The sequence below is a fragment of the Melozone crissalis genome, unplaced genomic scaffold, assembly GCF_028551555.1.
Source record: "Melozone crissalis strain CALT ecotype California unplaced genomic scaffold, PUWL_Pcris_2 ptg000005l_1, whole genome shotgun sequence".
NCBI lineage: Eukaryota > Metazoa > Chordata > Aves > Passeriformes > Passerellidae > Melozone > Melozone crissalis.
The window spans coordinates 329,219-342,706 of record NW_026535783.1 but is presented as its reverse complement, the minus strand read 5'-3'; the positions used below and the strand labels follow the sequence as shown (position 1 = coordinate 342,706).

The window sequence follows — 13,488 nt, the reverse complement described above, 5'->3', positions numbered from 1 at the left end:
AGGTCTGTGAGCGTAAAAATGTTCCAATATATTTGAAACCCACTTACTTTTCCTGGGCTGGCTGATCTGCCTCGTAAGCAGCCACCTTAGCTCCTGTCCCTGCAGGTTTTGTCATCCTTTGCCTTCGTTTTCTCCGGGGAGCTAGGCAAAAAATTTTTGGGTTGCCCAGCAGGGAGGAATCCCTTCGTTCCGGAGCTGCCAAGAGGAAAAACAGCCAAGGTCAAAGGGAATCTGACATTTGAAGTGTTTCAAGACAACCCTCAAAATATTTATTTTCTGCGCCTTTCTTGTGAAAATGTCTGTAGTCACAAAATGGCCTCAGAATTGGGAGAAGTTTGTGAAATAAAGGCATGTTCAAAAAGACTTAATTTAGACTTGAAATATAATCTTCCCTCTGCATCTCTTTGTAACCAGTGGAGAGAAACACCACCAACCTTAAACTGGACAATCTGCCTGGAATTTCACTGCCTCTTGTGCTGAAGCTGAGTGAAGTAGGCTCTGTCCAGGTTCATCTACCTATTTAAATTGCCATGTAAATTCATAAAATATGCTTTATCTACCCTTAAACAACAAACCTCTCTCCACTTTGACAACTACATACTCAAAACTCAAATGTCAAGACAAACAGATCCTTCCTTAAGCTAAAGGAAGGATAAAACAAAACAAAAAGTCCCCTATTAATGCATTCAGAAGTTATGCAGACATTTTAATTCCAGCTATCAACATCCTGCAGTGTATTTTGATTTGGTATGCCTGCTTTCAAAATGAAATCATAAATTACCTATAATTTTCAAGACAAGGATATCCAGAACAGCACAAATTTCAGCTGGAATATATTCAATAACAATGTGGTGACTGAGGCTGAAGCTGTTAGGGTAACTTTCCTGTTTATTACATTTCTGTGCATTTTAGTGTGGTTTAATCCTCACGTGGATGAAAGATGCCATAATTTGAGATTCAACACAAACATTTTTCACAGAAAGTAAACAACGAATCCTTTTTCCCCATTCCTTTCAGAATTCTTACCCACGTGTACTGAAAATGAAGTGGGGAGGTAACACACAGCCCACAAGTGGCATTTTCACCATTTCTCAAAGAAACATGTGTTTCTGGCCAAGAACACTGATAAATTAATCAGAGGCTCCCTAGAGCCTCTGCCCTCAGTGAAGCACAAACCTAACATTTATTAATATTAAATATTCACCAGCATGCACTACACCACATCACAGACTTGCAGATACTTGCAGGGTGACAACAGGTATTAGCTGACATATTTCCAAGGCTCAAGGTAATTAACAAGTTCCAAAGTCCAGCACAGACAGGATACATTCCTACAATAAATGCTGAGAAGGGTGAAATGACATTCTACATCTCCACACTAAACTTTAACCAGATATGCATGCTTTTCCAGCGCTAAATGCTGAAAATATATTTATGATAGTTACTCTTTACCTGTCTGGGGCAGTGTGTCCAACATTTCCATAAACATTATTTTATATATTTCAACATCACTATTCAAAGTTGGTCTATTTATCATGAATACACACAGAACATTTGCTGTCAAGAACCCAACAAACTGGAATAAATTTACTATCATAACTCCTATCCTTCCTTTCTGCTGTTTTCCTCCCATACCCTCTATTTTGGCCAAAAAGTAGATAGAGAGGTGAACCTCATATGCAAAATCTAAATTTTCCTAGTGTAGTAATGAAATGTCTCTGGGTTTTCACCTGTGCAATGTGCACTGGGGAGCACAGCCACCATGCTCAGCAGTTTTTTTGCTATTTAGACACAGAATTCTTTTGTGTCTAAAATTAATTTTAAAAAGATTTTATTTTCTTCTGTTTCTAAAATATTAATTTATTTTAATTATACCAAAAGAAAGGCTTAAAGATTGAATTCAAGTAGGCCAGAATTCAACCTCACAAAGAGCAGCAGATTGGCCCGTGGGTGAGGGTTGATCACCACAGCTTTAGGATTTTTGTTGTGTTTGTTTCTTTCCTCCACGCTAAAACTCTCAGAATCGCCGAAGAAAAGATGGAATGCACTTGACTCTCACAGCACCATGCATCACCACTGGACTTTAAACACACACCCACTACTGCTACCCAAAAATAATTCCCATTAATGAATTCATTTATAGCTCTTGACTAAAAGCCAAAGAAAGCTTCAGCAAAATGTTATTCATTGCTCAATGTAAAAATCTTTTGGAAAAATGAGAGACAGTCTTAGGCACAAGCCTAGCTTTTCATCCTGAAAATATTTTCTGTCCAAATTTAAGCAACGTTTTAAGGAAGGAAAGTTCGTGACTCCTCGTGAAATTAAATTTCTTACTTTTATATTATGTAATTCAATATGAATGACTGTTATACCTTTGAGAGGAATGGTAGCAATTTAGACACAGACAAGAGTACTGCTAGATGAAAAATAGTAATTAAACCTCCTACACCAAACATTGATTAAAAAAAGAAAATATTCCCAATAGATAATACATTTCCTGCAGGTGAGTAACTGCAAGAAATGAGATTGATAAAGAGAGCAAGAAGGGAACTACAGTTCAAGTACTAGAAGAATATTTGTGCCCAGAAGATAAAAGGCTTTAAATAAAAACTCCTGCTGGTTGGAGGATTTTATGTTGTTTTGGGGGTTCTTTTTTTTTAATTTTGAAAAGTGATAGTATTTGGTGGGTTGAAGGAGTTTTTCAATAGGGCATTCTAGAGAATAACTGAAGAGTAAAAATAGCTGTCATTGGTTTGGAAGAGCCAGGATGAAATTAAATCAATGCAGCCCCACAATGCTGGGGACCAGGAAACAGAAAATGCCTTTAATAGAGAAAAATGTCAGGACTCATAAGACATTTGGAAATACAGCATAAGGATCTCTGAAAGTACAGAAATGAACTTCTGCAGCCTAGTTACAGGCAGGCAGTCCTGTTAGATTCTACAATACACTTTCGCATTACTTTATTTTTATATACAGAAGTCAATTGTTTAAAAAAAATACCTTCCAATCTGCCATATCCACCTTTCATTGTGAAAAAAGCAATAACCCTGTGCATCTTCATTTGAGTACACCATCACCTCTAATGAAAAATCCTACAGCTTTGCCTTGCCTAATTATTCATGAGAGTGTCACCGAGAAAACGGGATCCAGATCCTCTCAGTACAGCAATAAAGGGCTAAAATCAGCACTAAAAGCTTCATTTTACCATAAAAAAATATAAACAGGGACAAAAGCAAGCAAAAAGCAGGCAGAAGTTTTTCAAAATTGAGGAATTTGTTTGCCTACAATGGCCTAACTTCACTCAGACAGAATACACAGCCCTGATGTCCAAATTATGAGTGATGGACCACAAGCAAGAAAAAAAAGCTGCAATTAATCTGATTTTACCTACAGGAAACTCAATCACAGGCATTACTTCTCCTCACTTTGCTGTTATATAGTCAAGATACAATAAATGATTACACGGATTCAAAGGACATTCACATTTTCAGCCTGCATCACTAAATGAAATTACTTAGTTTGATCACAATAAAGAACTCGCAGTTATTAAAAATAAAAAAAGAAAAAAAAAGAAAAGAAAAAGGGCTTCTCCAGATTGGTACAGAGCAGGAAATATTTTTAAAGGACAGGCATTTATCCTAAAGAAAAACCTTCATTTAAAATTATCTCCTATCCTGGAGATTTCATCAACAGCAGCACAGAATTCAGACAATTTTTTTTACCTTCTGAATGAAAATTCAGCTTTTTCATCACACTTAGGAGAATTTGTCCATATTTTCAGACATTAACACTATTGTGACTCCCCTAAATTCCTCCTAGAGCCCTCCTGTTAGCAGAGCAGAACTCCCTGGCTGAATTCTGCCTAACTCCAGGCAGCATGTGCTGCTCCCTGGAATTAATCAACTGGACTCCCACGTTCTGCTCCTTAATGAAGCTGCTGATTTCACCTGAAATCAGCACCAATATTAGACCAAATGGGCTGAGAGGCACCTGGAGAGCTGTCCCCCAAGCCACCAGAGAAAAGCAAAAGCAGAGAGGAAGCAAAACTCAATCACTTTAATCCCTGACTGTAACTCCAGCCATTCCCTGCTTCCTCAATCCCAGCATAATTCCCCAGGGATCGCCGTGGCTGACGATAATTAGCTTCCCTCTGACAGTCTCAGCAGAGCCTTCTAAATGAACGGGTATGGAAATTCACACATCCCAGGGATGCAGAGGCAATATCTGCAGAGCAGGATGAAGTCGTTCCTGACGGGCAGCTGAGGAAACACCATTCCTACCTACTCTGAAGTTACCCCGTGTGCACAGATCCTGGCATTTCTCATGGGAAATTGACTTGTTTAGATCACTCAGAGATATTAAACGCTGCTATTTACAGTCCATGCATCTGCTGCAGTGAAAGCAACAGGAATATGGCACTATATTAATTTTAGGAAAATAGTGAAAGACATTCCCTGCTCCTTTTGTCCTGCCCTACTATATATTTAATTCTTTGTATAAATGTGGGTTTACTGTACCATAATCCCCTGGGGCCAAGAGGCAGCTGAGACCAGGGTTCCATAAATTCTCTGTCAGCTGGTTATTAACATTTATTTTTACAAAGAATATCTCCATGGGAAGTGTTTATGAAGACACATTTTAAAACAACTCCAGCAAGAAGTTTAGTTCCAGCTATACAAAATTTATAAATTGTATTCAGCTCAGTAAGGAAGTTTACATTTCACCCTTCTAGGCTGTATTACCACTGAGTTTTCTGTTTGCAAAGTCTATTCTTTTCCTGACATCATCCTTTTCTAAAATCTTTTTAAATACAACTGTTTTATTAAAAAAAAAAAAAACAAAAACAAATAAACAACAAACCAAACAAAAATCCCCCACAAAACACCCTCATTTCACACCTGCAGGGAAACCAATCAAGTTATGGTAAAATCTGTTTGCCATAAGGTTTCCTCCTCAATGCTTATTTATTTGGGATAACTCAGGGGCTCATCTGTTGCCATCTCACATTGTCTTGAAACGACATTGGGGAAAAAAATTTGGGTAAATTTGACACACAAATAATAAGTTTGCTCATGAAGCATGAAAAAGTCTCTTTCTGTCTATCAAAATACATGAAGATAAAAACATAATGCATTTTACACATATCCAAGAGACTCTGAGGGAGCTCATTAATTTTAATCATCAAAACTATGACTTGTAATAGAAATTCCTCTTTTACAAAATACCTTAAGAAGGGAAATTTCAATGAACCACATTGAGGAGGAGAGATAGTAATTTTCAATAATCCATAACAATGTGTTTTGCCAAAAAGTAATGCAGTACTATTATAATTCTAAAAAAAGTCCCTGCTTACAAGCATTGCTAAAGGTTATGATTTTGTTAGAAAATACTACAAATTTATAGCGCCTGTAGCCCCTGGAAGTTAGCACCTCACTCAGAGCACAAAGAGAAAGCTTTGGGATATGCTCAGATCATTCCTTGTGTGTATCAGGCAGGCAACATTTTGCAACTTCAATACTGACACCTAAAACTCTCCTTACCAGTCTAAATCCCCTAATAAAAATCTAACAATGTCTTCCCTGCTTTATTTTCCACGGGTGCTTGACAGAGGCAGCACCAAAGCTGGTGGCTCAGATGCTGTGGTGCTTTTAGGCTTGGCCAGGGGCTGTTTGGGGACAAAGCTTTAGGCTGCTCAGCAACAGCTTTTCAACAATCCACTGCAATTCCTGATTTACTGCCCGGACCTTTCCTCCCTCTCTGGCCCTCGAATCTCCTCAAACCTCTGAATTAAGGCTAATTTTCTGTGCACCACGGCTGGATGCAGTCATCCAGCACACAAGCACATCCAAGCTCAGGCATCAGCACCAGAAAGGTCGTGGTTTGAAGAGGTTTGGATGAGCTCAGTGTCCCGGGTGTGCCTGTTTGCTGGAGTCATCCTCTGGGCTCCCGGGATGTCCCGTTTGGATCATCTGTACCACCCAGGGTGGAGGTAGGAGGCTTCTGGACATAACTCCCAGGAGGCATGAAGCACCACGCAGGTCGAGTAAGCAAAACAAAGCAGGCAGACACAAGGGCTGAAATCATGAGGCCGCTTCGGGAAAGATTTCTGAGCTGTGATGTCTCAATTCAACGTGAGGTAGTGGAGCCCAGAGTAATTCCTCACCAGGCTCGTAAAGCATAAACCTCGTGCCTGGAATTCCATCATTTTTTGCTCGACTTGGATTTTCTGGTGTCTGAGCTGATGTGGCTCTGGCCCATCCAGCTGATCCAGGCCCTGGCACCAGCAGTTGTAGGGCTTCCAATGATCACCTCTAAAGATTTCTGACCCACATGTCAGAAATCAGTATTATCCCTAACCTCAGGCTGTGTGGATGTGGAGTCCAAAGTCTGAAAGTCAGTCCTAAAGAAGACCGTGAATAATCAACATTATTTACTGATTTCAAGCCAGTAAAGTGATTATTTTGTTAACCTTTATGTAGTCATGAAACCACAGAATTGTGGAATGGTTTGGGTTGGAAGGGATCTTAAAGCTCATCCAGTCCCACCCCTGCCATGGACAGGGACACCTTCCACTGTGGCCTGGGACCCTTTTGGGGACCCTTTTGGGGACTCCACCACCTCTGCAGGTAACAGTTACCTGTGTGGCTATAAGGAACGTGAAAGTAACATATTTGCTCATGACCACTATTTAAAAAATAAACAGCGTAATGCTTCTGAATTAATACCAACAGTAAGTCTCAAACCCCTCATACATGTAGTGAGAGCTGCTGTGATTCTCCTGGATGGAGAAATACACAACAGCCGCTGCAAGATCTGTAGACAAGAAAGCCTTTTGACTTTATTTAGCTTTATTTTGACTTTCTGAGCCAGCAGAGTGCCCAGAGGCCGATGGCCCCGGGGCTGTGCCGGCCGTGCGGCGGCAGCAGGAGCGGGGCAGGGCCCGTCCCTGGGCCGGCCCTGCTGAGGCCGCACCTCGAGGGCTGCGGCACCTCCGGGCCCTCGCACGGGCAATGGAGGGGCTGCGGCGTGGCCGGGGCAGGGAACGGAGCTGGGAAGGGAATGGAGCCCCAGGAGAGGCTGAGGGAGCCGGGAAGGGGCTCAGCCTGGAGCAGAGGAGGCTCGGGGGGCCCTTGTGGCTCTGCACAGCTCCTGCCAGGAGGGCACAGCCGGGGGGAACGGGGACAGGAGCAGAGGGAACGGCCTCAGGCTGGGCCAGGGCAGCTCAGGGTGGGCGCAGCAGGAATTTCCCCATGGAAAGGGGGCTCAGGAGCTGCCTTGGCACTGTCCAGGGGGGCTTGGAGTGCCCAGCCCTGCAGGTGGCACCTGGAGGTGGCACTCGGAGCTCTGGGCTGGGGACAAGGTGGGGACGGGGCACAGCTGGGAATCCATGGGCTGGCAGGGATTTTGCAACCTGAATAAATGATTCTGTGATTCCACAACTTGTTAAATTTATTTTCTTATTCCTTTGGATAAGGCACTGGGTCGCCCTGGTGCTTCAGCAGCCTTTGCACTACCTGGTCTCCCTGATGAGAGCTTGTTTGGAGAATCACCATCCTGACAAACAGTAAATGCCCTGGGAACCCCATGGGATTCCTAGGGAATGGACTGAGAGATTTCCCCCTGTGTACCAAAGGCAGCCTTAAAACCCAAGTGTGAGCTGCACTCAGGACATCCCTGCCAGGGCCTTGGAGCTCAGACTCCTCTGCCACAAGAATGATTTCTTTCCCCATTAAACAACCTTTGAGGAAATCAATACAACTCAAGGGAGGCCACAACTCTGGAAAGTTTATGTTTTTATAATGTGGCATTTTTTGTTGGATAAATTTGCAACCTCTACCAATCATTTGATCATGTTGTACTTATAAGCCTAAGATTTTTTTCACTTGTATTGCACATTGCAGTTTTTTGCATTATAGGTATTTCTATTTTAGGTACAGAAAACATTTCAGGTGGAAAAATCTAAAATAATAAAAGAAATCTAAAGTAGAAACCTATTTAAACAGGAACTTTGGTTGCCTGTATTTCACTCTATATTTGTAAGGAAGCACAAAAATATTTAAACAAACACTACATTCAGAACAGGAGGGATTTTGCTACTTATTTATACAGCAACATAAATACGTGGTGCTATTTTAGAGATAAAATAGCAACATAAATATGTGGCACTACATCTTTTAGAGAAAAAGACAGATTTAATGCTTTAAAATAACCCACTGTAAAATAAGTCAGTGACACAAGACCTGTGCCCCCTGCAAAACAACACACAGCTTTAACCCTGGAACACAAACCAGCCACTTCAAAACCGTCCTTACATGTGAACATACAGAATTAATGACAGCACAGAGCCCAATCACTCAAAATGTCATTGTCAGAGGACAAAAGTTGGGATGAGTAAAAGGGAAGTGGTGATTCCTGGGGTGGGCAGGCATGAGGAGAAGGTCAGTGCTGTTGAGCAAGGCTCAGGCACAAGAAAATCTGGGATCTAATGGCCCACGAGCCACTCTGATGGCCAGCGTGATTCTTCAGCATGCAAAAGATTATAAAGTGTGCCTGCCCATCACCCTTCATCCAATGCTGAGAGTGAAAACCCCAATTCATGCCCCAATCAGAGCTTCAGACAGGACCAAAGGTGACGTTGACATTGTGACCTAATTAAGGAAGCAAATTTAGACATAAATGTGATTTGGCCTTTTCAAAATTTTTAAGTATTTTAAAGATTAAACCATTGCCTGAAGTATTCAATGTCTTGAAAAATGAAGTGAAAAAAAGGGAGGTTCAACATGACAACCTCAGGGGGGCCAACTTTGCCCCAGCATCCTCCACTCTTCAGTGATGATCATCAAATAATTGGGGTGAAGCCCGTGAGATTTTGTACTGCCTTCTTTTATATCCATTCTCCTTTTCTTTCCCTGCCTTTAGCAAACTTTGAGACAAACTGAGGAGACTGTGGTGACTGGCAAAAGCAGATCATTGCCCAGAAAGTGACAGAATTATTTCAGACCCCTTCCTTCTCAAAGACTGTTCCATGAGGAGCTCATGCCCTTTCGAAATAACCTTTGCTGTAGAAGTGATTTTTGGTATACTTATATTGTGCTTTTTGTACGTATAGACATTTTTTTCCCCCGAATGTAACAAGCTCTAGATCTTTTACTTCTACTGTGTATTTTTTAATTTTGTATAACCAGCTGATACAGTTCCAAACTCTGCCATGCATTTTCCTGTATTTCCTGTGAAATGTGGAAGCTGAACTGAACTCTGACATGTCGTTCACTAGGAACAAAGTTCTATTTACACTATTACCTTTCTGGACCCATTTATTTCTCTTAAAAAACCTCCACTAAATAAAAGACATACCATGAGTATTATCTACAAATTGCTGTCAGCTCTCTGCTTTTTTTTTTTTTTTTTTTTTTTGTCATACCGTATTCCTAAAAGGCTTTTCATGCTGTGAATTTAAAGACAGCATTTAAGATGTCATTATGGCATGTCTTTATATACAGCTGCCATTAAGGTCTTTGTAAATGGATTTAGAAATGATGAACATGGAAGGTGCCTCAGTCAGACATGACATTAATGTTTTTATGGCAGATGCACTGGCACAATCTCAATCAACATCACGGGATAATTCTGCTTTGGAAAATGCTACAGGTAATTCTGGTTGCCCTAAGAGGCTCTGAGGGCATATTTAAAGAATTTTAAAGATCTCAGTAAGTACTTTGAGAGCAGCAACACATTAATATTTATTACAACACTTACTGAACAATGAACGTGAAGCCCGGGCGTTGATACTCGACGAACAGAAAATTATCAATCACTAGGTCTCAATCAGAATGGAGAAGTTGGTTTAAACTGTAACAACCTCTGTTTAGATGCTCTTAAACACTCACACAGCCACCATTAATTATTGATTGTGAATGGACTGTGGCAGGAGCCCAGAGCTGTGTTTGTACCCTGACCTGGGCTGTTTTTCCTCCCTTGGACATCTGCAGGGCTCTCCTGGTCGGGCTGGGCTGTGACCATGAGCAAAGCCCAGCATTAACAGGGCACAGTCAGGAAGGATCTCAGCTTCAGGGCCTCAAAAACACCTGTGGTGCACAGGGAATGGACAAGCTGGGACACCCTCAGGGATTTTTTGGAGGGCTGTGGCGGAGATGGATGGCAGAGGACCATGGCAAACAAGTCAGCCAGACAGCAGGGCTGCAGAGCCAGGATGCAGGGTGAGGTCAGCGTGTGTGATGGCCAGACTCCTCACAGGACTGGCCCTGCTCCCCTGGGAACCACTAACTCTGGGATAGTCTTTCCACATGGCAAAAGCTGCAGGAGAAAAAACAGGATCACGCCCTGGGCTGTGCTCATGTTCCACAGATCCTCCCCCAGCCAATGTCCCTGCGAGCCTCCAGGGCCAGGAGGCACCAGGAGAATTGTTTATTGACATGGGAGTGACAGGGGCTTGATCACCCAAACCCCCAAACCCACTTGGAAACGCAAGCCCCAAACACCCAAGCTCAGGAAACATGGTATTTTCTTCTGATAAAGAGTCTCCCTACTAAGTTTTGCTGGCATTTGCAGAGTATCAGCTGCTTGAGGGATTACTGAAGGGTGAAACACAGCCTGGACTGGCAAAGCTTGATGCAAGTCCTCTACCCCTCCATCAAAGTGCTGTGATTCTAAAAAAAAATATATCTATATATAGGGATAATTTATGGTTGCTTAATATTTCATGCGAGCTCAAAATATCTATACGCAAGAAGAAAATGCTTTTCTATATTTAATGTATTTTTGTAATTCCATTACACTGGGCAATTCTCATGCCCCTTTACCATCAAAAATTCATTTAAATTATTAAGGCCCTGTGGAAATTTTAAACACTTCCTGACATTTCTCCAAAACAACAGTTACTGTAATGGTAAGGTTTGATTACAAAAAGTAATACAGTCCCCCTCTAACTAAATAAAGCTTAGAGAAAATGGGATTTAAATACAAAGGGTGTGTAAACACACGCTCCTTTTCCCACCACAACAAAACAGACTGGTTTAGACTGAAAAGAGTTTTTCCTCTGGCACCTTGCTTCAGAAAAAATATTGAGGGATGATCACTGTGTTATAAACCACATGCTAAACCCTAGTGATGAAATACTGTAAAAACACAATGTCGTCAAAGGAAGAATGTCAGTGGGTTATTTCCAGAGAAATTTGCTGAAGATGTTGGAAAGTATGAGTTACTTTGTGAATTTTTCTAGAGAACCAAGAGGAAAAAACATGTGGCAGGCTAGAAAGACATGAAGGATTAAGCTCACTAACAGTAAAAGCAGAATAAAGTCACTAGGTTAGGCAGGTGATGTGTGGGATGATATAAAGGCACATCAAGGTTCTATAAGCAGAAGATATTACATAATTTGATTTTCTTCCACTCTTTCCAGAAAAAGAAAAAGAAATACACAACAGAGAATCTCCATATCACATTTTCCCAAATGAAAGGTTCCATCTTAGAAGTACTCCAGCTGTCCTGAGTAGTGCTGTGTTTGACAGCCTGATCCTTAGAAAAAAACAATGCAGATATTGTTTAAAGCTAGAATTTTTGTCTTTAACTAACTTTGTTTCTAACCATCATAATACTTGCCCAAAAAGACCTTTGAGAACCTGTGATTTTCTTTTATCGGAATGGATTAATCATTATTATATTGGTATACCTAAAATAAAGAAAAATAAATAAAAAAAAAGGAGGAGGGAGGAAAAAAAAAAAAAAATAAATCACACAGAGTTCCAAATCAGGCTTTTAAAAAAATATTTTCCTAGTGTGCTCCAGTTGGAGTCCCACAGTGCTGCCCTCAGTCCCACGGTTGCTGGCACTGGGTGTTATTTTGGCAGCCTGCCTCCCAGGAAGGCCAGTCTGGTCTGACTCCTCGTGGAGGAGAGCACTGTGCAGAAGAGGGAAAAACGTCAGAGCAGAGCTCAAAAGCAGAGAAAGATACATCTCATCTTTGCCCGTGCACACAACACCCTCTTTGTTGACCAACAAAAAACACATTAAAACCTCCAGGACTGGGCACAGAGCGCTGATGTGAATAGCGGCTGCTCAGATGAGTAACACTTTTATTGCACGCTCAGAACTGAGCACTTTGGGCCAGAATAAGCCAGAGCAGCCTCTCTGGAAGTTAATGGAACCATCATGAATTACACCAATTGAGAATTCAGGGTATTATTCTGAGATGGAGCTTGCTGGTGAAATGCACAAAACAAAGAAAAAGGCTAATTGCATGCTGGGCATGAACGCAGTCACTTCAAATTGTATTTCCTGAAAAGGCAGTTGAGTAATACCATTACCTGAGAAACACCTAGAATCCTTCTTGACCATTCCCTCTCCCACAAAACCTACACACAGCAGCTTTGTTCTTTTTTGTTAAATTATATGAAAGAGCTTAAGGTCCATTGCTGCTCTCTTTCCCCTGAAGTAGCAGGAAAAAAGCACTACCATGACTAAAACATCCATTTTTAAACTGCTGACACACTAATGCTAGCCTGCATGCTCACACATCAGAGCCTCTTGTTTTGGTGGTTTAAAAAAGGAAAATGCTCTGTGCCTTCACTATTTACCCTCAGGAACCCAGGCTACAAAAATACCTGTTATTTCCTCTAACACTGTTTTCACTAATAACAACTATTCCAGCTGATAACAAGAACTGTGTTGATCTAGTTATCCAAGGATATCTAAGGAAAATAAAGCCACCTCCTGTCTTCCAGACAGGGATTTTAAAGTTCCTCAGGCCCATAAGGAACAAAGGGATGATTTGTTCTGAGAAGCAGACGTGAATTAAAAATGTCAGTGTTGTCCTGAATGGGAACAGCAGCCTGGGCCACTGGGAGAAGCTCAGCTCTGAGACACCAGGCTGCTGCAAGGAAGGATTTGGGGGCTGTTTTCCCATCCAGTTTCCCACCCCAGACAAAGGACATGGATACACAGCACGGTTAATTCACTGCAATATGGATAAGGGTCACCACTGACTGAGCCACTGGCTGCCATTAATAAATGTCATATCTCTCCTGCAGTAATTCCAGCAAGCCACAGCGAGGAGAATGAAGTGGGAAATACCTTAATCTCACCAAAATGCAATGCCACTTCTTCCTGTCTGATGTCCCATTTTTCAAAAAGTAAAGAAAAAAAATTAAATGCATCTTGTTATGTCCTTTACTGCTACTACTCATTGCTGCAGAAGGATGGAGCAGCACAGAGTGAAACAGACATTGTTCCCATCTTAGAGCTGCAAAATCCCTAATCTGTACCATGAATTTAACAGCTTTTCCCCCACCAGAAGACAGGACCTGTGATTATATCCCCTTACCCCACTAAGGCTCATCTCCTGTGCCCATTCCTTTCCCTCCAGCTCAACAGGGGGAACTCACCAGTGATTTATTTTAAGGCAATTTTCCATCATTCATGCAGTAAAAATTCTCCTCAGTAGGCTACAGACACATCCTTAATGGGGCT

At 41.5% G+C, this 13,488-nt stretch overlaps 1 protein-coding gene across 1 annotated transcript in view; it reads right to left on the bottom strand.

Annotated features, from left to right (window-relative positions):
• Positions 1 to 13,488, bottom strand: part of XRCC4 (X-ray repair cross complementing 4) — a 132,744-nt gene that overhangs the window by 54,942 nt on the left and 64,314 nt on the right. The window contains exon 7 of the mRNA XM_054283768.1: positions 48 to 195. Within this exon, the coding sequence (XP_054139743.1) occupies positions 48 to 195 (148 nt within the window). The remainder of the gene's footprint in view (positions 1 to 47; positions 196 to 13,488) is intronic.